The 25,595-nt window shown below is 39.0% G+C and overlaps 1 protein-coding gene across 1 annotated transcript in view; it reads right to left on the bottom strand.

The window, feature by feature from the left end:
• Nucleotides 1-25,595, bottom strand: part of LOC136172100 (exocyst complex component 1-like) — a 39,341-nt gene that overhangs the window by 9,243 nt on the left and 4,503 nt on the right. Inside the window, 7 exon segments of the mRNA XM_065941216.1 lie at nt 4,451-4,558; nt 5,128-5,291; nt 11,384-11,489; nt 18,002-18,151; nt 22,867-22,997; nt 23,580-23,712; nt 23,923-24,150. Coding sequence (XP_065797288.1) covers nt 4,451-4,558; nt 5,128-5,291; nt 11,384-11,489; nt 18,002-18,151; nt 22,867-22,997; nt 23,580-23,712; nt 23,923-24,150 — 1,020 coding nt within the window.

The following is a 25,595-nucleotide window of genomic DNA, read 5'->3' as shown; positions in this document are numbered from 1 at the left end:
ATTCTGAGGCTCGTGAACAAGCTTCCTCTGTCTCAGCACAGAGCAAAATATTATCTACATATTGTAACACTACTGCTTTAGAGCTATTAAAGTTTTGTAGATCCCGTGACAAACTTTGTCCAAATAAGTGGGGACTGTCACGAAATCCCTGGGGCAAAACTGTCCAGGTTAACTGAGAAGCTGGCTGAGTAGGGTCTTCAAAGGCAAATAGAAATTGACTTTCCTCTGCCAAAGGCACTGAAGAGAAGGCATCTTTTAAATCAATTACTGAAAAATATTTGGCTCGTTCAGGAATTTCAGACAGTAGCGTATAAGGATTAGGCACCACGGGGTGTAAAGGAACCACAGCCTCATTTATTATTCGTAAATCTTGAACTAATCTCCACTTATCATTTGATTTTTTTACACCCAAAATAGGAGTGTTGCATGGACTGTTACAGGGAACTAATAGTCCCTGCTCCTTTAAATTTTCAATGATGGGTTTTAACCCTTCCTTAACTTCAGGTTTCAGTGGATACTGCTTCTTATGTGGGAATAAGTGTGGGTCTTTGGAGCTTGACAACTACAGGAATAGCATTTTGTGCTCGACCCACAGATTTTCCATCAGCCCATACTCTAGGATTCACATTTTCTTCAACTAAAGGGAGAGAAAGGGAGGGCTCCATATTCATGAAAACAGAGGCATGGACCTTGCTCAGTATATCTCTCCCCAAAAGGGGTGAGGGTGATTCTGGCACGATAAGAAACTCGTGTGAAAATAGCACAGAATCCCAGTTGCACGATAGAGAATAACTGAAGTAATACCTTTTGGCTCGTCCAGACAGTCCCATTACGGAAGCGGATCGGGAAGAAAGTGGGCCAGGGGCTTCAGTAAGCACGGAGTAAGTTGCCCCAGTATCTAAAAGGAAATTGACGGATTGGCCTCCCACCGTTATCAATACCCGGGGTTCCTCAGGTGTAATTAGGACGGGAGCTTGTGTGGGGACCCCCGGGCACCTTCAGTCCTGATTGTCTTGAGAGTCAGACCCCTGAGACCTACACCTCTGGGGGCAGTCTCTCCTCCAGTGTGGTCCCTTGCAGACCGGACATGGAGCCGGGGGCGGCTCAGACGCCTGAGGGCAATCCCGCTTGAGATGCCCCTCCTTTCCACAGCCATAGCAAGCCCATCCCTTTTCACCTGGGTCCCTCTGGGCATTTTTCTCAGGCTGTTTAAGAACGGTTTTCATAGCCATTGCGAGGGCTTCCGCCTTTTCCTTCGTCTTTCTCTGCCTTTCTTTCTTTTCCTCATATTCCCTACCATAATAGACTGTCTGAGCCAGTTGTAACAGATTATCTACAGACTGATTTGGTCCATACGCCCGTTTTGATAACTTACGGCGAATATCTGGAGCCGACTGAGTGAGAAATCTATCCTTTAAGATCACTTTCCCCTCTTCACTTTCGGGATCAATCTCAGTGAATCTGCGAAGGGCTTCTCTCAGTCTGTCTAGGAATTTACCAGGAGCTTCCTTCTCTTCTTGTTCTATGTCTGCCAGTTTGCCATAGTTTAAAGGCTTAGAACGCGCCTGCCTGAGTCCTTCAAGAATACATCTGACAAAATGACTCTGATCCCATCTTCCTTTAGCAGTGTTAGAGTCCCAGTCTGGTTCTCTGGCTGGGACCGCCTGACTCCCAGTGGGGAGGGCAGTCATCTCGTCCTCCCTCTTTCCCACTGATTCATTACCAAGCCATTCATCTCCATAAGCAACCGCTTTACCCAAAACTCGAGGCTTTGAGTCGGCAGTCAACGTTTGTCCCAAGATATACATCACATCCTTCCAAGTAAGGTCATAATGCAGAGTAACACCTTTAAAAGCTCTAATACACTCTAATATACACTACTTCTACCCAATTCCCTTGCTTTTTACAGAACTGTTTTAATTGTAAAACAGTATTATACTTAAGAGACCCTCCAACTGGCCACCGTTCGCCATCCTCCAGTGGGTACCGCGGCCATGCAGTATCACATAGGAAGACCAGGTGTGTCTTCTTTAAGCCCTGGGGATCAAATCTATCCCAGTTTTGCAGGATACAGTTCAAAGGAGTGAGGCTGGAATTGTTAGCTCCCATCTGTAAGAGAGAAAAAAAGCGACCAGCGCCATTTTTCTACCGGAGGCGTCCCTCCCTGCTCTAGATGGGGGTGTAGACAGACATTACACCAAAAGCTTTTCCTTCCTGGTCGGACTTAGTCTGTCCCTTACCGACGCAGGCGTCACACTCGTCCCTCCCGGTTCTACCACCGAGACGGGGTGGGGATGCACCCAGGGTAGACCTGATGGCATCCCTGACTGACGTCCAGCTCTTCACCTCACTTGCCTCTGATGCCACCCAGGGTGCAATCAGAGTAACCTTCCGGAATGCCTCCCAAGCCAAGACCTCTGGGGGACACATTCGTCACCTGAGTGCCTGTGCACGACCCGGAGTATATTCCTGACCACAATAAGACTGATACAAACATGAAACTGAGATGTTCCTTCCAAGAGTCACCACACCGGTATAAGAGCCTCCTCTGCTCCAGTAAGAGCCAGTGTTACCAAAAGAAAAAAACCATTGCAGTTCCAATCCAAGTAACCTTTAACATCAGAGATGCTCTGGGAGTTAGAGCTCCATCTAGCTTCCAAACTTTCCATGCCTAGCGAGGCTAGGCGCTTCCTAACTACCAATCCAAGTTTGAGACCTAGACCACAGTAGAGTAGCAACATAGGTTACAAGTCTCTTGAAAGCCTAAGATCCGAGAGATAAGGTTAGTACTTTTAATTCCCAAGGAGTTATGAAATGGTCAGAGACCGAAAAGTTTGACCGAGAAAAAAGAGTTCGGTCCACATGCTTTGCCCGTTTCTGGTCGGCTCCCAAAGGGGACACTGGTTGCCTCTTGGCATTGGCAGGTCGGTATAAACCCCCGACAAGTTTCTGCCATAAGCCTTATGAGGTCGCCGAGGAAGCGCAGAGCAGGGCCTTTCATTCATTCACACAAGCACACCTTAGAGTTAGTAAAGAACAGCGGAAAACGTGTTCGCTAGGAGAATAAAGAAGTAGAGCTCCAAGCATCCTTACCTTGTCCTGAAGGATCCCGGACGAGCCCTCAAGATGAAAGATTGTTGCTGAACGATAAGACGCGGGATTCTTGGCCTCCGGAGGAGACGAATTCAATCCGGGGCCAGAGACGAGGCTGGATCGCTCAGAGCTTTTGTGTAATAAAGTTTTATTAAAGTATAAAGGAGATAGAGAAAGCTTCTGACATAGGCATCAGAAGGGGGCAAAAGAGTACCCCCCTCCTAGTCTTTAGCTGTATGGTATATAGTCACTCACAGTCTGTTAATGAAAAGAAAGGAATGTCATAAAATCTAGAATGGCACCAGATAATTCATCCCAGGCCATAAAACTATTGACTTGCACCTTGTACCAACAAATAGTTTCGTTTACATAGATTAGGGGAACAATACCTGAACAAGTAAGTTAGGCCCTTTGGCGGAACCAACTTGAAGATGGAGTCTGGGGTTCATTAACATAGCTTAAGACAACATTTCCATACGAAAAAGAAATGTATTGGTTAACTCAAGGTTTGGGAGTAGTTAGCTTTAGGTGAGACCAGGTGTCATGGCCACACAGAATGTTAGGAGAAACCTCCTTTTAATTTTGTATAGAGAAGGAAAAACAGATCGCTGGTTTGTTCTTTTCTGCCGGTTAAGAGAGATAAAAATGTCTGGCACTTACAGTCTCATACCTCCATTTGGAGACCCCTGGCCTTCCCGCCTGTTACTCTCTCAGTCTCATAGTAAGAAAGCCATAAGAAAGATTCTGATTTGAGGCTCTCCATTTTTCTCTTGCTTGCTTTCATTTATTTTTTAAGACCATGGGGGCTTCCCTGGTGGCTCAGCAGGAAAGAAATCTGCCTGCCAATGCAGGAGCCACGGGTTCAATCCCTGGGTTGGGAAGATCCCCTGGTGAAGGAACTGGCAATCCACTCCAGTATTCTTGCCTGGGGAATCCCATGGAGAGAGAAACCTGGTGGGCTACAGTCCACGGGGTTGCAAAGAGTCAGACACGACTTAGTGACTAAATAACAACAAATATACATTAAAACATCATTGTAATTTTTTAATTCTATTTACTTTTTCTTGATCACTAAAACAATAAATTTGCTTTTTAAAAATATTTTTTGCCAAGTAAACTCAGACATTTCCCCCACTCATCAATTTGGAGAATGTTTAGGCCTAAGATAGTCTAGAATATTAGATTAGATGCCCAAACACTATCCTTTTTTTTATTATCTTATATGATAAAAATTACTTAAAAAATCCTTACAATGTAAATTCTTTCTGTTCTGATATTGAAATTATGACAACATAATGATTAGGCTAATTATGATATAGATCACAAATATGAGCTAGTAAATAAATGTCACCCATACCACAGTTCCAGGCATACTCTGATGTCGCTGTAGTTTGAAAAATTTACTTATGAAGTCTTGTTCTGCCAGACACAGGGGCTCCAGTTCACTCAGTACCTGTTCAAAGATCTGAAGAAAACCAAAATGATTCTACAAAGAACTGAACAAAACGCTTAAAATAACATTCCACATTTAATCACTTTTCTGCAGCAACCAGGGAAGCTTTATCTATAATCTTAATAGAATCCCCCAAACAAATACTTCCAAGATTGACAAGACAATGCAGTATTGATGAGGCATAACAGGGTCAGAACATACCTAAAACAAAACTGACAACAATTACTCACTTGGAATCTGGAAAGAGGAACAGAGTGATAAAACTTTATTTAAACAATTTAGCTTCATAAAAGTTGTTTCCTCTTTGTAGTCACTCAAATAACTGGATTGACAATGCAAGCTCTTTATGATTTATAACAAATTTTAATAAAGCTGTTATGTCATTTAATTGATGAATCACATTTCAGTTGCCATTTGACCAGTTATTTTTTTTTTTTTTTTAGATTCAGAAATGGAAAGTAAGACACGGTTAATTAAAAGAGTCAATAGAGCCCAAATCTTTGAACACAATTAAAGCAGTAACAAACTGGTGCTAGAAAACTGACAGTAATGTTTAAGAAACATGCGTCATTTTATCTTACCTTATCAAACCTGGCTCTGTCGGCGACATCGAGATCAGAGGCCGACATGTTTCCCATGTCCAGCAAGGAAGATGACTGAGACCGGTGGTTCCCGGAGCTCTGAACACTGAGCTTATTTAGACTGGAAGTAGACCCGGTTAATTTCCCGGAACTCCCGTGAAGACCTGGGAAATGATAAACCTTTAAAAGCTGTGACCTTCACGAATGAAAGGTTCATGGCATCCATCAGGGCTCCCTTCTGCTGTCCTGCTCTTCTGGGGCTCATATGGGTTAGGGCACAACTCTGCCACATGAAGAGGATGTAGAGTGTCTTCCTCTTTCATTAAGATTTGTGTTCTACTTCTGAGCCTATGTAAAGACAGGTGAAATCATACAGAATCACAGAATAAGACTGAAAGGGATCTTAGAGATCACACTGTGCCCTGCCCAGTTTCATCACAGTTGTCTGATGATTTTTCAAAAGTAGATGAGGAGTTCTTTTCCACTCAGAAGACATGACTATGGATGAAAGTCACTGACCCCCTAGAATACTAGCTAACATAATGATTGTATTTCTAGAAAAAAACTGCCATATTCCAATATTATTTGCCTCTACATTGAATCAACATATTAGGCTGAACCAAATGAAACTACCAACACTCAATTAATCTTGTCCTACTAAAAACGTCAATTACACATGACTCAACTTAATACATTCCTGAACTCAGACATTCCTGTTTTTTCAGCAAGTGAATTGATTAAAGTTCTTTTAAAAACTAAACAAAACGAAAAGAGAAAAACTAACAACAAAAACAAAACCCTGAATATTTGTTGTATTTAAAATACAACTAACATAACACATACATAGTTAACTATATTAATATGGGACATCTGAGTTTAGGTATAAACATAGGTATCTATCATAGCTATGAGGAAAAATGAGAACAATATGTCTGCACAATATCCTACATACACCAAACTATTAAAGGATTCTATTTTTACAAGAAAATGTGATGTTTCTATTCAGAATTAAATTTAAACAGTAAAACATTTTTATTCTTCTTGACTATTTCTCAGCTAAACCTGTATTATTCACTGATGGTCAGAAGGGACAAATAATAAAATAAGTGATAAAAAATATGATATACAAATCATATTTGTATATGTAAAGTAAAAAATAACAACAACAAATATGATATACAGTTAGTTAGAGACAAACTTTGGTTTCATTATGCAAAATCTGACCATACGTACAAGAAATTTTATAGTTTCTAAACACAGCCTGAAAACAAAAGTATAACGGTTAAGACTTTTTATAAGTTTCTGACTACCCACCATACATGTTTAACCATGCCACACATTTCTTGGATGCAGTCATCCCACTTCCTTTCTGTTGGTTTTCTTTCTGGCCAAGCCCTGGCAACCCAGAGCAAGCAGTGTTTCTGGCGCAGCTTCTCCAGGATGAACGACTGGCTCCTAGACACACACACGCACTGAGAGCACCTGCTGACACGCCGAGCACGCCCACTCTCGGCTTCCCGTCTGACAGCACTGCCTTTCCAGGCAGTGTGGCTGCGACGGGTTAGGCTGCACGCGTCACAGACAAAGACAAGTTAGCAAGCTGCAATCTGCACAAACCGCGCACAAGAGGAAGTTAAAGCTCTAGTTGAAAAGACACATGCAAAGAACCAGGAGCACCAAGCAACGAGAGAGGCAACATATGTTTAGTTGGTCAGCTACTGCTTGAGAAATTACATGACAGAAAAACCTTTACTAGTCTTTTAATGTACTATTTAATGCAAATATTCAGGTAAAAATATCTACATGTGTAAACCTCCCCCACACTTTTAAGTCTCCTAAGTTGATGTACTTAAATTTAAAGACTACACTTCCAAGTTCTGATTTCTGAAGAAAACAGAGTTCAAGTAAATAATTTAATACAGTGAAAATTTAATAGAAAGAACTTGCACATTTATACATTAAATGCATTAACAATCCTGTATTCACTGAAAGCTCTTGGAAGGAATCTCCACTGTACTAAATAATTTTATACTCCCTCTGATAAAAAAAATTATGAGTGGAGTTTTAAAACCATTTTAGAAATAATAAGCTAAACTGTTTAGTAACTTAGCTGGCTCTGTGAACACTGAGAATAAAACACATGTATCAAAACACTAATTATTGGGAGATGGGTAGGTAGAAGGGTAAAGCTGAGAGACAGGTCTAATGTGGGAATTGGAGTTCTTTCAGGGTCATTTGGCATTTCCTTTATCTAAAACCTCTCTTTAGTATTTGTTCGATCAATTGTAGAGATCGTTTTGTGAAACATTCTAAACCCAAATGAGAATCTAACTTGAATGGCAAAGAAAGAAATTATAGAATAAAACAGAAAATTAATGAATATAACTCTAGAAATATTTAAGAAACGGAAAACAAGGTGTCAACTCCTGCCAAACAGGGATAGTGATAGTTGCTATTGCTAGGCAAAAGCTCGAGTATAAACTAGTAATTTGCCACACCAAAAACATGTCAATCTCCCTAGCCTTGTCTGCCTGAAGTTTAAAGGAATATGAAATGATAAGGCTGGACACACAGCAACCAGGAGCGGGGGATGCACTGGAGCCACTAGCTTGTCAATCTGAACAGTACCTGCTGGCGATCTTAAGGTGTCACTCTACTAAGCTCACCAGTTTCAGAGCAAAGCCTAATTCTGCATATAGTTTTCTTTTTTTAAAGTAGTTAATAAATACTACTAGTGCCCTATTTGGGCTCATACAAAAGTCTATATTATTTATCAGCAAGAAGTAACAATATTCTGGTAAATTTTAAATATCCTTAAACAATTTCTGCTAGAGTACAAGCACCAAGAGGGTAGGGTCTTTGCTCATTGCTGCATTCTCAGTATCGAGCAGCGATTATCATGTAATAGGTAATTAATAAACATTTACTGAATGAATCATCCACTCAGGACTGAATGTAGTCTTGTGTTCAAGACTCCCTTTGGAGTCAACAAGATTTCTTAATTTCAGTGGACAAACACTGGAAAAAATGTGCTTGGCATATCATTTTTTAAGTTTTGGATTACTAAAGATAAGGAAGTTATTATGTAAATGGACTCAACTAATACTTGTGTGTCTTATCTTAGTAGTAAAAAGAAAAAAAATGGGCAATTTAAAAAATTATTACTAGATATCCTTTGCCTGTCTTTTCATTCAGTACATCTGAGGAATACAGAAGAAAAACAAAACACCAAAGTATCAATCTCGGGAGGACAATCCCACACCTCTGAGAGTATCAGGGTAACCTTCTGACCTTAGAAAGGCAAAGGTTTTATAAAAACCTTACCACAAAGAAAAAGTGCTTTACTGGCATTTTAACGCTGTTTTAAATTATCTAAACTAAGTAGATGTTAAAGACTTGAGTAAAGAATGGTTCAAAAAGAGAGAATTCCCCTGAATCTCTATGACTATACACAATTTCCTTTTGTAAAATACATTCAATCTGACTTTCTATTCTTTTTTTTTTTTAACCGCCCGCCGCTGACTTTCTATTTTTATTAGTATCTCGGATGCAGCATTTTCAGAGCAAGGAAAAGACAAAACAAATTTAAAATTTTATTCATAATTCCTTAATTTTGAGCCATTGAAAATTTACCTTCCCCAAATTTTAGGTTTCTCTTTTAACTGTAATTACTATTAAGAACTGATTTAAACATAATTCGAATCCTTGAAAAGGTATCTTTAAAAAGTTTACATTCTATCTATTTAGAACTTCTGAAGTCATTTGTATTTAACTTGAAATTTATTTTTAAATGTTGACCAACAAGCTACATTTTCAAAGATGAACAAAATAGTTTTTATCCTCTGAATTCTGTTTATTATTTAGTTTTTCCTTTCTTGTAACTGATAACATCAAAGTAATAGAAACTATAATTTTTTGGTTACTCTCCTATTTCTTACTACTTAATGGATACATACGAGAGATGTAATCTTAACCCTGTTTTAAAAGTATCTTCTAAACTTGTCTTAGGTTAATTAAAAATTTTTTAACAAGATAATTTAAGAACTTCAAAAAATAAGAAAAAAAAATTAAGGTTTTAGGTTAATGCAATGATACCATTAAGATAGTATTGTATTTGATTTAAATTATATTCCAATTATGTCATTTATCTCAATGAGAATCTTAAGCTTGATAAATTAATATTATGACAGGGGCATTAATAACCTCCCAAGGAGGTAGTTTTAGAAAGATTTCCCTTTTACTGCAGTAGCAAGTGATGACAAATATACTAAATGAAAACATTAAACATGTAACCGTATTAATATGTTGTTTACTAAAAAGAAAAACTGATTTTGTTATAGCCACGCTTTCCGGGAAACAGACTCACTCAGAAGGACAATGCAGATAGTGGAGTGCAGTTTATTACACCGGCGGGCCCAAGGCAGAGTCTCCTCTTAGCCAAGGACCCCGTCCAGCATTTGTGAAAATCTTTTATACCCCATGTGTACGTGTCCAAATCCACCACCTACCCCATGTGTACGTGTCCAAACCCCACCACCTACCCCATGTGTACGTGTCCAAACCCACCACCTCAATTCCGTTGAGACTTACATAAACAAAGGTAGGGTAAATACAACTACAATAACCCCATCATTCAAGTGTTGTGTGTTCAAACAGTCAATAGTCAATAAGCCCGGAGTTACATTCCAACCAGTTAATAATCGATAAGCCTGTGATTACATCCTGATAGATACAGGAAAAGTTTATGACCTGTCCGGAGACAGGGGTGATTACGGTATGCTTCCTCTTAGGCAATGAGCAACCTGGATGTGATCTTCAAGATTCCCCTGTCTGGAGGGGGTCTTATCCTTCCATTGTCGTTCCCACAGGCACTAAGCAGAGAGTTCAGAGTCCACTGGAGAGGCAGCCGAGCACGATCAGCACGGACAGGCCTGAGATGGAGTCCAGGCCCTATGAATTCCTTCTTCAATTTAACATATCCATGGTGAAACATTAACAAGGATATAAACACACCGTTTAAGAACAAGTAACCTTTAGGATGAGTTAGCATTTCTGTTTCCAAAAGCCTATTGTCCCAATATTTTTATCAGTATCTTTACCAAAGTGTAATACACAGATTCAAACCATTTAAAAAATCGGAACTAGTATCACCAATATATTAGTGTTGTATTAAAAACAAAAACAAACCACAAACCAGTGAATCACAAAATAATTACCCACTACTAAAGATAGTCTTCTTTGTCCTAAAGAAAAGAATGGAAAGACGAGCTATCAATTTCAATCAGGGCACAGGCTCCTTTCAACAAGCAAATGCTACACTCATGGTTCTAAAGGGGAGCTATGCAGACACAGAGGACACACTGTAGCCATTTAAGGCCAGGTTCTGACTCCGACAGGCACAGAACTCCATCCAAAAAGCCCAGAGATGGGTACATGCAAGAGCAGAACGTGGCCTCGGCAAATCATTTCCTTGCAACTTGATACTTTCACTGGTTATCCTTTTAAATCAAGTTTTTTGTTTATTTAACATATTTAGAAGCAACAAAAACCCCTCTTGTTTCAAAAATAACTCTTTGGAAAAATAAAGTATAATTACAGGAGAAATTTTGGTGACATTTTTACAGCCCCTTCACAGGGGAGAAAACACTTAGCAACTTTCTTTTTGATTCAAAATAGCCAGTGACAAGTAAGAAGCCAGGCATCACTTCACTTCCCTGTGGAGTGCAATGACTTAAGAGATCACAGACTTGCCTCCAACTGGTACAAAAGGTCTTTTAGGAAATCAGAAACTGAACTTCCAACATCTGTCTCTTAATCTAGTACTTTCTCTCCAGACTGCACTTCATTCTCTGGCCAACTGCTGCTGCTGTGACTATACACAGCTGTCCCTGGTATCTGTGCAGGGTTGGTTCCAGCACCAGTGGTGGACACCAAAATCCATGGATGCTCAAGTCCCATGGTTGGTCCTCCGTATTCACGGGTTCCGCGTCTGCGCTGTACTTTTATTAGACACGGCATGTATATACAATTGCTGTCAAGTTCACATACTGCAGAATTTTAATTAGTAAAAATAAGGCTTTAGAGACATACTTGTTCCATGAAAAACCTATAAATCAAACCAATGCATTAGATTTATTCTTTTACTAATTCTATTGTATCTCCTTCCACCTTGCCTAAAAAGTCTTAAAATTATGTGTCACAGATAAATAATTTTTAGTAGAAGAGAAAACAAGGGGACTGAGGTGCCTAAGCTTACCAAGCTTCTTGCTTTCTTTAGTTGTGCCAGTCATCTTGATCTTTGCAACTTCAAAGACATCTTTAATTTCTCTCTCACAGAGTCATGACAAACAATCCATGCAATTCTTAAAAGTGAAAACAACACATACTCATTAATAAAACAAGTATAACAATTTCCATTTCTCAATCCCCCCATATCCTTTGTGCTTGTTTTCAATTTTGTGGTCTGAAAATATTTGATGCATTTCATAGGACACAAGAAGGCTATTTTCCATCTTTTAAAAAAACTGAACTGGCATCATAATATTAACAGTTTGTAAAAATATGAAGTTGAATAATCACACTCACATTTTCACTTTTATACTTTCAGTTCAGTTCAGTTGCTCAGTCAAGTACGACTCTTTGCAACCCCATGGACTGCAGCATGCCAGGCCTCCCTGTCCATCACCAACTCCCGAAGCCTGCTCAAACTCATGTCCATTGAGTCGGTGATGCCATCCAGCCGTCTCATCTTCTGTTGTCCCCTTCTCCTCCAGTCTTCAATCTTTCCCAGCATCAGGGTCTTTTCAAATGAGTCACTTCTACGCATCAGGTGGCCAAAGTATTGGAGTTTCAGCTTCAATATCAGTTGTTTCAATGAATATTCAGGACTGATTTCCTTTAGGACTGACTGGTTGTATCTCCTTGCTGTACGAGGGACTCTCAAGAATCCTCTCCAACACCACAGTTCAAAGGCATCAATTCTTCGGTGCTCAGCTTTCTTTACAGTCCAACTCTCACACCCATACATAACTACTGGAAAAGTCATAGCCTTGACTAAATGGACCTTTGTTGGCAAAGTAATGTCTCAGTTTTTTAATATGCTGTCTAGGTTGGTCATAGCTTTTCTCCCAAGGAGCAAGCCTCTTTTAATTTCATGGCTGTAATCACCACCTGCAGTGATTTTGGAGCCCCCCAAAATAAAGTCTCTCACTGCTTCCATTGTCTCCCCATTTATTTGCCATGAAGTGATGGGACCAGATGCCATGATCTTAGTTTTCTGAATGTTGAGTTTTAAGCCAACTTTTTCACTCTCCTCTTTCACTTTCATCAAGAGGCTCTTTAGTTCTTCACTTTCTGCCATAAGGCTGGTGTCATCTGCTTATCTGAGGATTTTGATATTTCTCCTGGCAATCCTGATTCCAGTTTGTGCTTCACGAAGCCCAGCATTTCAAACGATGTACTCTGCATATAAGTTAAATAAGCAGGGTGACAGTATACAACCTTGATATACTCCTTTCCTGATTTGGAACCAGTCTGTTGTTCCATGTTCAGTTCTAACCGTTGCTTCCTGACCTGCATACAGATTTCTTGAGAGGCAAATAACGTGGTCTGCTACTCCTATCTTTTGAAGAATTTTTCACAGTTTGGTAATCCACACAGTCAAAGGCTTTGGCGTAGTCAGTAAAGCAGCAGTAGATGTTTTTCTGGAACTCTCTTGCTTTTTCAATGATCCGATGGTAATTTACACATTACCTTTCATGTATTTTAAACATAGCTGCATTCATACGATACTGGGTGTTTGGGGCAGCACAATCACGCTTTTCCAGGTCATATGCTAATGACTGCACAGTATTATGCTCTGCTGATGTTCAGTTTAGTAAACCAACCTCCTAACACAGACTACATAATTGGTTTTGATGTTTTGCTGTGATAGACAATGTTACAACAAGCTTTTCATCTCTAATGAACTGCTTTCTTGGAATAATTTCCTAAGGGTAAAATTACAGTGCTAAAGAATAAGGGAATCTTTTAACTCTTCTTCCATAATGCCATGCTGTTTCAAAAATTATTATACCAACAGACAGGATCAATGACACTGAAGCAGGACACTGAGTTTTACCATACCTTGCCAGCATGGGGTAGTAAATTAGCCCCAAATAGGTTACTCTCATAAGAATTTAATTACCACATCTTACAGTTTTCATAATCAAATGATTTCTTTTTAAAAAACAAAATTTATTCTAGTTCAAATGAAAACATCTATTATTTAACATGCAAACTCATTCCCTCATCATCTATGCTTATTATCATACAAAAATATTTTATACCCTGATGAAAGAGTCAACAGCGAGAGGCCATGTATTTTTCCAAATCCTATGTTAAATGCCTTATGTAGAGTTTCACTAAATTTAAATAAATCCACAGCAGAAAAACTCCTATGCCTAGTTATTCTTTTAAATTTATCATGAAATCTACACTTCAATTTCAAACACATCCAGTTTTAGAACAGTTTACTTTGCTTTAAACATCAGATGTAACTTTCAAAGGTATATCACTTAAATTATTTGTATACTGACTCATAGTTCATTATTGATTTTTTTAAGTTATTTTATAAGTATATAAAAATATATTAGATATATTTATATATATTTAGATATTTTATTGATAGATATGTCCTTATAAAAAATTTTTGGATGAAACATAATATAGAGCCTCTTTTTTCCAATTTGCATGCCACATACATTTCCCACAGATTCTCCGTAAGGAAAGTTAAATAGGAAATTTTTTCCTGTGATCTTTGTGTGTAACTTTAAAAGCAAATCTAAAGCTAAAAAGACACTAAAATTATTCCTATTTCATTCAGCTATTTCACTTTTCAGCATCTCATTCGTTGAATTTTAAATTATCACAAAAACACTTATCACTGGAAATCAATGTAAATGGCTGACCAACTTATAATTCATAAAATCTTCATTAGATTTCTACTCAACTCACTCAATATAACAGACTGCATTCCAATACCCAAACTAAGTGCACACTACTACCCAAGCAATTTAAACAGTCGCTATTTCTAAAACAGTGATTTGAGCAGACTACTGAAAATCACCTTCTTTTTCAATACAATTGAAATGACTGAACACCTTCCCCCAAGTTCTCAACAGAACCCACAGGTGGGGAAGCCCACAGACAGGCGTGACTCCCAGCTCATTCACTTACTGAATTCAGAGAGAAGCTTCTCACTGGGAGTATTTATTTCTCTTAGCATCCTGTATACAGCACCTAACTTAAAATCCAACTATCTTGAGCTTAAATACTGTTATCTCAGGCAGTATTTCCAACTTTTTCTTGTGCTCACTTTAGAGTCTTACAGATAACACCATGTTTTATTTTCTATATTTACAAATATAGGACTGAGGCTGAGACAATGTGTGAGCAGTCTTAAAGACTGTCGGCCTCAAGGGGCTATTGGGAGAGGAAAGATTGTTCCTACCTAAACAAGGATAAACCATCTCCCTGCTCAACTGCTCTACATGCTCTACGGCCCCAGCTAGGCAGAAGGGATTCTGGGCAGCCGAGCTTATTACATGCCCAACGCACCTCTATTTTCCTTAGGCTCTAAATTACATACACCCCAAATCAGGGGTTTGCTTAGATTCAGCCGTAAGTAGAGTTGGGGCAGGGCCTAGTTATTCTTTTCCCTAAAGAAATGAAGACAAGCTTTTCCTGGTCCTGCCAAAAAGTGTGAGCTGGGTACAAATAACCAAGTACAAAGGTGAGTGCTACGTCACTTCAATCAGGTTCAACTCTTTGCAGCCCTATGGACTAGAGCTCACCAGGCTCCTCTGTCCATGGAATTCTCCAGGCAAGAATACTGGAGTGGGTTGCCATTTCCTTCTCCAGGGGACCTTCCTGAGCCAGACACTGAAGCTGAATCTCCTATGTCTCCTGCATTGGCAGGCGGGTTCTTTACCACTAGCACACACTACATGGAAAGGATCAAGTACAAATAGCATCTGGATTTAATTATTATTTCTTACCAAAGAAACACTGATTTGTCAGGTTCCTTTTTTCATTCCTTTCCTTCCATTTCCTTTCATTCCTTTCATGGTCATATTAATAAGATTCCTATTTTTGAAAACACTTGAGCAACCAAATTAGATTATCAGGCATAAAACTGCATGGTCTGTCACAAGTTCAAACACAAGACAAAGCAAGATTCTTTGGAAATAAGATAATTTCATTTAAAAAAGCACATCAATACTGTCAATTGAAAATATACCATGAGCAGAGAATGATTCCATACTTCAGCACTAGACTGGCTACTGGCTTGCTTCTTCACTTTAAATTACATTCATGAAGCTACATATATATAAAGATACGGCAATCATACTCACTGAGAACACAATCAGGCAAAAAGCTTATTGATTATTTTACTCATTTGAATATTCACTAGGGGACAAAGCACTTGTTGGCACAAAACTCTTAAGATGTAACAATATTTAATCATTCAAAATACAGTATTAATCCTCTTAAAACTTCAGAAGGCAAAGATTCCAGTCATGCAAATATTCTTCTGTAAACTATCTCCAAATCAGAATTCTGCTGACTCAAAACTAATCAGAATACAACACAACAGTAGAGTCCTGAGCCCAAGGGTTCCTGCTACAATGGCCGTTTACTAAATGAGAGCATGTCATTCTGCTACTCAAAGCCCATCAACACCCCTCCCTCATCTCTCTGCAAGTAAAAACCAAATTCCAACACCGGTGCCCAGTCCCTTCCAGATCTGCCCTGCCCCGCCCCCCGCCCCCCACCGCACCTCTCACGCCCGCCCTCCCATCCTGAACCTGACTCGCCGTGCTCCCACCACCACGGCCTGGTTGCTCCTCCAGTGCTCCAGGTTGCTCTTGCCTTGGGGCACTTGTGCTGTGCTGGGAAAGCTTTCCTCGGAAATTCCCACTGCGCACCCCTGCTTATCTTTAAAATTTGTGCTCAAATGTTGCCTTCTCGGACCACCCTTTTTGAAACCGCAACCTTTCTGATGTCCTAGCATTCCCTGCTTTATTTTCTCTAGAGCTCTCAGCAGTACCTTCCAGCAGACTATGAAGTTGACTTTTATGTTGGTCCTTCTCCACTGGAATATGTACTCTGAACAGGCAAGTGTTCGCCTGTCTCCTTCAGCGCCGTTCTCTTTCGTGCATACAACAGTGTCAGCACACAGCAGATGCTCAGCGCGTTTGCTAAGGGAACGTGTGAATGGCTCTTTCTTGTCCAGCTGTGGCCATCCGTGTGTGTGTGTGCTCAGCCACTCAGTCGTGTCCCACTCTGCGACCCCACGGACTGTGGCCACCAGGCTCCTCTCTCCACGGGATTCTCCAGGCAATGGTACTGCAGTCGGTTGCCATTTCCTTCTCCAGGGGATCTTTCCAACCCAGGGATCAAGCCTGCATTTTCTACATTGACAGGTGGATTTTTTTTTTATCATTGCGCCACCTGGGAAGCCCAAGTGGTATTTATCACTGTTTTAATCTCTGCGTCTCACAAGTCTGGCACCATCCTGTCCCTTGTTTTGGGATTCTCTCTTGTGACTTATAATCTCTATTCCTACTATCATCCTCTTCGTCCAAGATTTCATTTCAGTTCATTATTGTATTAGGTTCTTAGTTTCCCCTATCAAGTCTCTTCCTGTGTCTGAAGAATGCTGCTAGGACTCACGACTCAGATTTTTCAACCTAACTTCTCACTCTTCTAGAATATGGAATTTCAGCTTCAGTCAGGCTGGTCTTCTTAAAGTCCCGGGAAAAGAGTCAAGTCCAATGTTTTCTATGAAGTTTTCTCCTGTGGCTACAGGTCATGAATTTCCTTTCTCTAACATGCTATACATTTAAACTCATATCCAGTTCAGCACTTAACTCTGGCCGGCTGCTAAGGATAGTTGCTCTTCCCGGGCAGACCTGACGCTCTCTGGAAGTAGGAGCATGTGTGGGAGCCACTTCTTATTCTTACATATGGATTAGTGAGTACAAAAGAGGCACACAGTGAAAATCTGGTGAGTGACAAAGAAATGTACCATAATATGATAATCCAATTTTTCCAGCTAGTGTGTCCCACAATCAGGAACAGAAATACCCATGTTCCTCTGTGCCTGGAACAATGGAATGTCTGCTTAATAAAGAGGCACACTGCATGTGCTTAAAAGAACAGATTACAGGTTCTTATAAAGCAAATGCCTCATTGAAAATATAACTTCATACTCTCTAGTTTTTATATTGCACATAAAGCAACTCAGGAAATAATTATTTAACTAACTAAACTAAATGATGCTTCAAGCTACAGTATGGCCTAATACTATATTGAAGTTCAAAATTTAGCTATTCTCCATCTAAGTACATAAAATAAATGTTCTCCAGAATTTTAGACTCTGTGGGAGAAGGCGAGGGTGGGATGTTCAGAGAGAAGAGCATTGAAACAAGTATACTATCAAGGGTGAAAGAGATCACCAGCCCAGGCTGGATGCATGAGACGGGTGCTCAGGGCTGGTGCACTGGGAAGACCCAGAGGGATGGGATGGAGAGGGAGGCGGGAGGGGGGATCAGGATGGGGAACACATGTAAATCCATGGCTGATTCATGTCAGTGTACGGCAAAAACCACTACAATATTGTAAAGTAATTAGCCTCCAACGAATAAAAATAAATGAAAAAGAAAAAAAATGTTCTCCATAGCTAATGAGCACTAAGAAATTCAACTACTTGCTGCTTTTTTAAGAACATACAACAGTGCTTCAAATGTCACTTGCGGAACTGAACACACGACCTCTCGATTCTAAAAGATAATGCTCTATACTCAGTGAGTAACTGACGTCAAATCCATACCTTTGTTAGTCCCTCATATTTTCGATAATCCGTACTCTCTAGCCACTCCATCAGCTTGGCATATCGGAGTAAGTCTCTATGAAATGCATGATGATTAGGTAAAGTCAGTTCAATAGAGCGCTGAGCAAGAGTTGAACTCTGATCATGACCCTAGAGTGAATAAATAAGGACATAACTATCACTGACAGTATAAAGAAACATTGTTGTAACTAAATATCCTTAATAATGATCAAGCATGGCCAAGCAAAAACAACAGAACATAGAAATATAAGAACTGAGTACTTACTTGTCTTTTTTTAATCATCCTGTGTATACAAACTGAACACCACCACCATAAAATAGTCATAAACACACAAGAATGACTCTCTGATAAATCGACTCATTTTATCTTTTAGAGTAGTTGAGAATGAATAGTTTAATCAACTTTACCTCTCCCATAACATTTTACAATTGACTAAGCAAATAAATATCATGATATAAACTGTTACTAAGAAACACACACCGAACAGGGGAAGTCATTCAAAACAAATTGTCTCCATCTATGATATCTCCATTAGAGTCTACGATATTTAAACAGCAGGTGAAAATGCACAGGACACAGAATGTCAGAACTAGGAAGGACTGCAGATGACTGCTTCCTGGGCTTTCCAGGACAGCGCTCAGTGCTCAGTTGCTGGATCATATCCTATTCTTGGCCAACCCAATAGATTGTCTGTAGCCTGCCGGGCTCCTCTGTCCATGGGAGTTCCCAGCAAGAGTACTGGTGTAGGTTGCCATTTCCTCCTCCAGGGGATCTTCCCCACCCAGGGACTGAACCTATGTCTTCTGCACTGCAGGCGGATTCTTTACCACTGAGCCACCTGGGAAGCCCTTTCCAGGATAACCCCTAATAATAATGTAATTTTAATTTTTCCATTAATTTTCTACAGAAGCAACTATATAATTTTGTTTTTAATCCTTGACATGACTTATATAAATGAGCACGTTTTCAATCAGCCTGAGGCAGACGATGCATCCTGACTTTTGTTCTAGAGTATATGGATCCAGTAGATCAGCTGACCCAACGGAACAAACTGAAATTCAAAGGGCTAAGTGATCCACACAGGCCACACAGGCGGAAGGCTAGAATCTGAACCTCAGCCATGTGAGTCTCACTTCTGTTTTCTTTTAAAAACATGCCAAACAAAACCATTCTAACCAGACTCAAAAACTGCTGAAGGTCATTACAAACATTACATTTCAGAAATGTTTACCACATCAGAAGGATGACTGAGATTCCACTGACTCACAGATATTAGATACTGTACACAGAGAGAGATTAGTTTTAAGTCTGCTAATGTCTCCAAATTGTGCCTTAATTAAGTTACACTAACTAAAAGGAAGGAGTATTTGACAAACTTGTTATTGCTGATAAATGTTTTCCAAATATTTTACCCTTATTAATAATAACATTAGATATATTTCCATTATCCTTCCTCATTAATTTTTTCAATAATTCAAGACTCAAAATCATGGTTTATGTTCTTCTATAGCTGTTTACTCAGGTCACTGCATGTTAAGTTGTACTATTTAATTTAATGTCAGGAAAACTCTTCAATTAAAAACCTTCATCTCTCCTGCAAAATGGAAGAACCAACATTTATAGAGAATTTTATGGTTTACAAAGCTCTTCTACATATATTACTATTCAAAACTTTCTACTGTAAGTAGCATTTCCAGATCATCATCATGTGAAAATTCACTGATATAAAAACATTATTACCTTCAGACTATTAGGATATATTAAATATTGTTAGTGTTAACAGAAAGATTTTAAGAGAAACTGGTTTCAAAATATATAGGAAGGAGAAAAAATACTTAAATTGCTTAATTCAATCAATAATATAGATAACTATCATATCTAGAATTCAATCGTGCTAAGAATTTTACTCTTTATATACTTTAAAAATTAAGACATTGTTTAAAGTTTCTTATTAGAGATAAATAAATTAGTAATGATGACTGAAAACCTTTTGAAAAGGACTGGCCATTCTAGATGCCTTTAAGAACACCATGATTCATGAGAAGAGGTCAAAATATCAACATTAACAGGAGTTTTGGAAGAAGCTGATTCCAACCCTCATGAATGACTTTGAGGGGTATGACTTCAGTACAGGAAGTAACTATAGATGTGGTAGAAAGCAGAACTAGAATTAGAAGTGGAGTCTAAAGATGTGACTGAACTGTTATAATCTCATTTAACAGATATTTAATGGATGAGAAGTTGCTTCTTACGGATGAACAAAGAAACTGGTCTCTTGAAAGAGAATCTACTCCTGATGAAGATGCTGTGAAGGCTACTGAAATGACAACAAAGGATTTAGACTATAATTAATACATAAACTAAGTTGATAAAACAAGTGGCAGGATTTGAGAAGACTGACTCCAATTTTGGAAGAAGTTCTACTGTGGGTAAAATGCTATCAAACAGCATTGCATGCCACAGAGAAATTGTCTGAGAAAGGAAAAGTTGATCATTACAGCAAACTTCACTCTTGTCTTATTTTTAAAAATTGACATAGCTACCCCAATCTTCAGCAATCACTGCCTTGGTCCTCCAGCACCTTCAACATTGAGGAAAGACCCTCCACCAGCAAAAAGATGATGACTCAGATGGTAGGCTCAGAGGGTGCTTAGCAATTTTTAGCAATGAAGTATTTTTAAAATAAATGTGTACATTCTTCTGTTAGACATAATGCTATTGCACACAATAGGCTACAATACTGTGTAAACATAGCTTTTTTACGCACTGGGAAACCAAAAAATTTGTGTGACTTGCTTTACTGACACATTCACTTCATTGTGGTGTCCCTAAGGTAGCCCCTATACACTGCTGTAGAGTTTTAAGTACATTACCTTTACCACATCCTCACAAGCATCTTGAGGGTAGCAGCCATTTCTTACTCTTACATATGGAGGACAGTGAGTCCTGTCACACAATGTAACACACAAATCAGACACACAATCAAAATTTGATGGTGAACAAAGACATGTAACCCAGTGCGGTAATCGAATCTTCCCCGTGTGTCCCACAACCAGGAACAGAAATCCCCTTGTTTCCCAACTCTTTGCTAGGTGACACGAAGTATTCAATTTAACACACAGAAAATCTCTTTTCTGCACTTGGGACACTGTCTTTCATCTTCTTCAGCACATTCCAGGTTGTTGCAACATTCTGGTTTTTAACATGCATTACTCACATGTAACAATGCATATTAGATTTTCAGAACTGGGATGCATTCATTTTAAACAAAGCCATTAGTTTATAAGGCAAGGAAGCAAAAATCACAAATAATAGCATGTTATAACAAACAATTAAGGGTGGAGAAAGGATTATCATTTAATGACTGGTATTTTCCATACCATTTACAAATGTGGACTATAGCCTGTCAACAGGATAATTTAAAAAAACTAGGGAATTGTGTAAAAATAGATATTATTGAAATAATAGTGTAAGAAAAATGTGCATTAGTATTTCCTATGTGATTCCTAGGTTTACTTTTTTCCTGAAGCTTTTCAAGTCAAGTGGAATGTTAAGAGAGTCTTCCCCTGGTTCCCCCTTGCGCGGTTAGTTAGCTGGTCTTCCTTTACTCCCATGGTACCACCATAACATACACCCTCCCTCAGTCTGTTTGTCGCCCTTCTCTAGATCGTGAGCAACTAGAGCAAAGAATCAGCCTCTCATCTATTCCAATGAAACGTCTGGAATGCATCTTTAATCACTTGGCAAATGACTTCCAAATAAAGGAGTGAGTGAGTGAATGAAAGAATGACAGAAAGAAAGGCAAGCAGAATGAGATTAAATGCCTTTGGATCTAAATAAACTTTCTGTTATGGGACATTAAAAAAACTGCCACAAATATGGTTAACAGGTAGCTCAAATCAGTAAATTATAACTATAAAGATTCTGCTGCTATTAAGCTTAGTAAACCTTACAGGGGAAAAAAAAGAATCGGAGAAGCTGGAGCCAAAGTTGATGTACCCACAGGCACGGAAAGAAAGTAGGACCTGTTATAGAGTTGAAGGAGGGCCTGAGTAAACTAATCAGAAATAAAATAGAGTAAATACAATTGTTTCAGAATACTACAAAGTGAAAACAAAATAAGAACCTGGAATATCAGTCAGCATTTCTTGATGAACAAAATTTCACTCAACTTTTTTTGGCCCCAAATCCCTATTAAAGAGATCATAAATACACAAAATCTAATTTATGACACCTAATTTATTCAAGAAATATTAAGTCTAATTTATTATTTATTAAAAAAAGCACCTTCTAGTCAAATCCCTCTAAGGTATACTTAACAGTAACATTTATATCATTGCCACAACCTTAATTATAACACCCTTTCCACATAGAAATAGAGATAAAGGTTTTCTATAAGATTAAATCAACTAGAATTTACAATTGAGTTAGTCATTTTTCTCATATTTATAAGTATATGGAGCCAATGAAATACTGAAAACATGGAATCAAGTCCCTGTTCTCACTTGAAAATACTGAAAAATAAAACAGGCCAAACATTAAAAACGTAACAAGTTTGGACTTATTTTTAGAAACAAGATTGTCTAAATGGGGTATATGTAACATGCAAGCACAATTATTTAAAACTTGGGGAATTTTGGCTAAAAGGAACTGTCTTCATAGGAGACCACTGAGGCCCCCAAAACATCTATGAGCAAATACATACATATCTAAAAATATTAAAATCAAATAAATATAGAAAGGAACATATTGTGCTCCCAATTAAATACATTAAATTTTTTTTCTGTGACCATTTCATTTCAAGCTACAGGAACATGCCAGTACTATAATAAGATAAAATTACCTGTCGAACAAAAACATTGTTGAGGTGACTGGCCAGTCTCCGGGCAAAATTCTCTCGCAAATCACTGAAACGCTGCTGCTGCTGCTGCTGCTGCTGCTGCTGCTGCTCAACTGCCAGAAGCACGTCATGGCCTGAAATCGTGACAGCTTATTCAACGGGTTAGAGAGCTCCCGGATGTCTAAGGAGTGCATTCATAACAGAAGCCGTATTTCAGTTCTGAAGAACTCAACCTTTTGCTGGTTTATGCGTGTGTTTATAAAAGAAAGGTAAGGGGGAAAAACAGTGTAACTCAGCGATCCTCACGCTGCGGTCTTGCCTCAGCCTCACCTGGGAACGGTCAGAAACATGGATTCTAAGGCCTCAGAGCGGACCTACTGCTTCTGCGCTGGCCCCTAGCCGTGATCCCGATGCAAGCTCAAGTTTAGGAACCGCTGGTCTAGCAAAGCCTTACGGCATCTACTTTGTGCTAGGTCCTGTGAACAGCGCTGAAGAAAAATGCTGGTGTTAACGTAGAGTCACTGATGGTCAATCAGAAGGTACTGAAATGAACAAGTTCTTCGTGCCGATATAAATTATGTTTGAGAGTAAGTGAAACTTGTTTCAATAGCTAATAATCTAACCCTAAACCACCTGCCTCATGGACTTCTTGTCAAAAGCTTTACACTAAGTCAGAAGCTTAGTCCCAGGTTCTTGGGCAGATTTTATGGTCATACCTGGTCGAAGAGCTACATTCACGCACTGCAGCAGGGCATCTGCAGCATTGGTGCAGGCCTCAATGCCCCTGGAAGAAGAAAGATCTCCTTCCTGAAGTGCCTTTATATGACCTTTGGCCAGGTCCATGTGGCTCTGGAAAGTAAATAAACACACCATTTGTCTGTGTACTCTTAGGAAGTTTACAGGTAAGATGCTACGCAATCCTATTACTGGGTGTTTGAAACTTCAGTATTTTTAAATCTTGCTCTCCTAAGGAAACTAGAAAATACTTGCAAATGGGCTTTAGAGATCATTAGTTTTGCTTTTTTTTAATTGTTGCTAGTAGTTTATAACCATGCTTACCACAAGAAACTCTATCTCAGACAGGAGTTTTACGTTATTAGTGTTACTGAGATGAATGAGGTGGTTGCTTTCGGAGATCTGATCCATCTGTTCTTTTACACTTTGGAGCATTTCCTCATAACTGCTCAGTTTCAATTCAATCAGATCCACCACCTTGAGAGCCTCATCCAGTAACTTCATTAGGATGTTGACTTGCTTTTCAGAGGCCATGATAGACTGGATGTTGGCCTACACAGTTAAAAAGAGAAGTAATACTTCATATTCTTCAAATGAAATATCCATAAATCTTTGACAGCAGCGTGACTCAGCAGCAGCGGCAACAAAGGCTGACACACACATCGACACGTCTACTTTAATTGGCTGCTTTGTGTTTACACTCCACTTTTTCACACAGTATTTCAGGGAAGCACACGTCCCCTTATGTGGAGGTTAGGGACCAGATCTCAATACTGCATATTTAGGGCATGCGCCATGATGTATCATCAGCAATGGTGGACTCTCATTAGTGCCGTTAGGTTATACCATCTCTGACGCTGCTTCCAGCTCTATCAACTATAGACATTTTCTATAATCTGCAACATTTATGTAAAACCCTAAACAAAAGCATAATAATCACCTATGCTAATACCTTAGTTAAGAGGGTAGCAGTAGCATGCCAGTCTTTAACAGATACATGGAACTAATTTATAACTGTAGCATGATTTGTACTAATAGGATGTGGAAGAGTCTATTGCCATAAGATAGCTCCTTCTACAATATTCTTTCTTTTCTCTTTCATTTGCAACTACTTTTTTTTTTCCCCAGACAAAGTAGCAACAAACCACCGACCCCTTATTAATATTTTCTAAAGACTCTATTGATTCTCAATTCCCTGAAATATGGAAGCTTTCAAACCCAAAATTAAACTGCAAAGTAATATGATGACTTGAAACACAGATGCAACATTAACTAGAAAATACAAACCACAAAGCCACATTAAGAAGGCAGATAACATGATATGAGGAAAAAATTTGGATAAAGAATTAAAATAATATCATTGTATGGGTGATGCTAAAATTTCACGTTATTTTATATACTATTCATAATAACTCCCATGGAGATGCAGCCCAACTGTAAAGCAGCAGAGCTCTGACCCACTGAATCTTAAGCAGCAGAGCTGTGACTTGAACTGATCCAGGACAATTTTCACTTCAACATCTTGAAGTCTCTTCTAGGCTTTACTTCCAGAGAGTTCTACAAATTTGTAAGCTTGGGCTATTGGTGTAATCTCTGGACCTCAGTTCAACCTTACAACTTCTGTACCTTTCATGTATAAAATGCCAACACTCTTTTAAGTCTTAAAAACATTCCTTATTCTCAGAGTTTTTCTTAAATTCATACTTTGCCTAACAAAATGACACCCCCCTCACAAAACACTCTCATTTTAGATTTTTCTCGTAAGACAGGTGCTACTTGTAGCTTTTTACTTCCTAAAGATGTACATGTAGGTACAAGCTCAGATATGTGCATACAAATAAACAGCATCTATTCCACAGCAGTTCAGAGGAGTCGTCAAACATCCTTTTGCCCTGGCTCTCCTGTTTTCACTACACTATTTTGCTCTCTTTGGGTAAAGGATTCGCTTCTTTCAGCTCACTCTCTCTCCTTCTAACTTGTACCTATGTTTTTCCCCC

Source organism: Muntiacus reevesi, chromosome 7 (assembly GCF_963930625.1).
Source record: "Muntiacus reevesi chromosome 7, mMunRee1.1, whole genome shotgun sequence".
NCBI classification, from domain to species: domain Eukaryota; kingdom Metazoa; phylum Chordata; class Mammalia; order Artiodactyla; family Cervidae; genus Muntiacus; species Muntiacus reevesi.
This window is presented reverse-complemented; position numbering and strand designations above follow the sequence as displayed.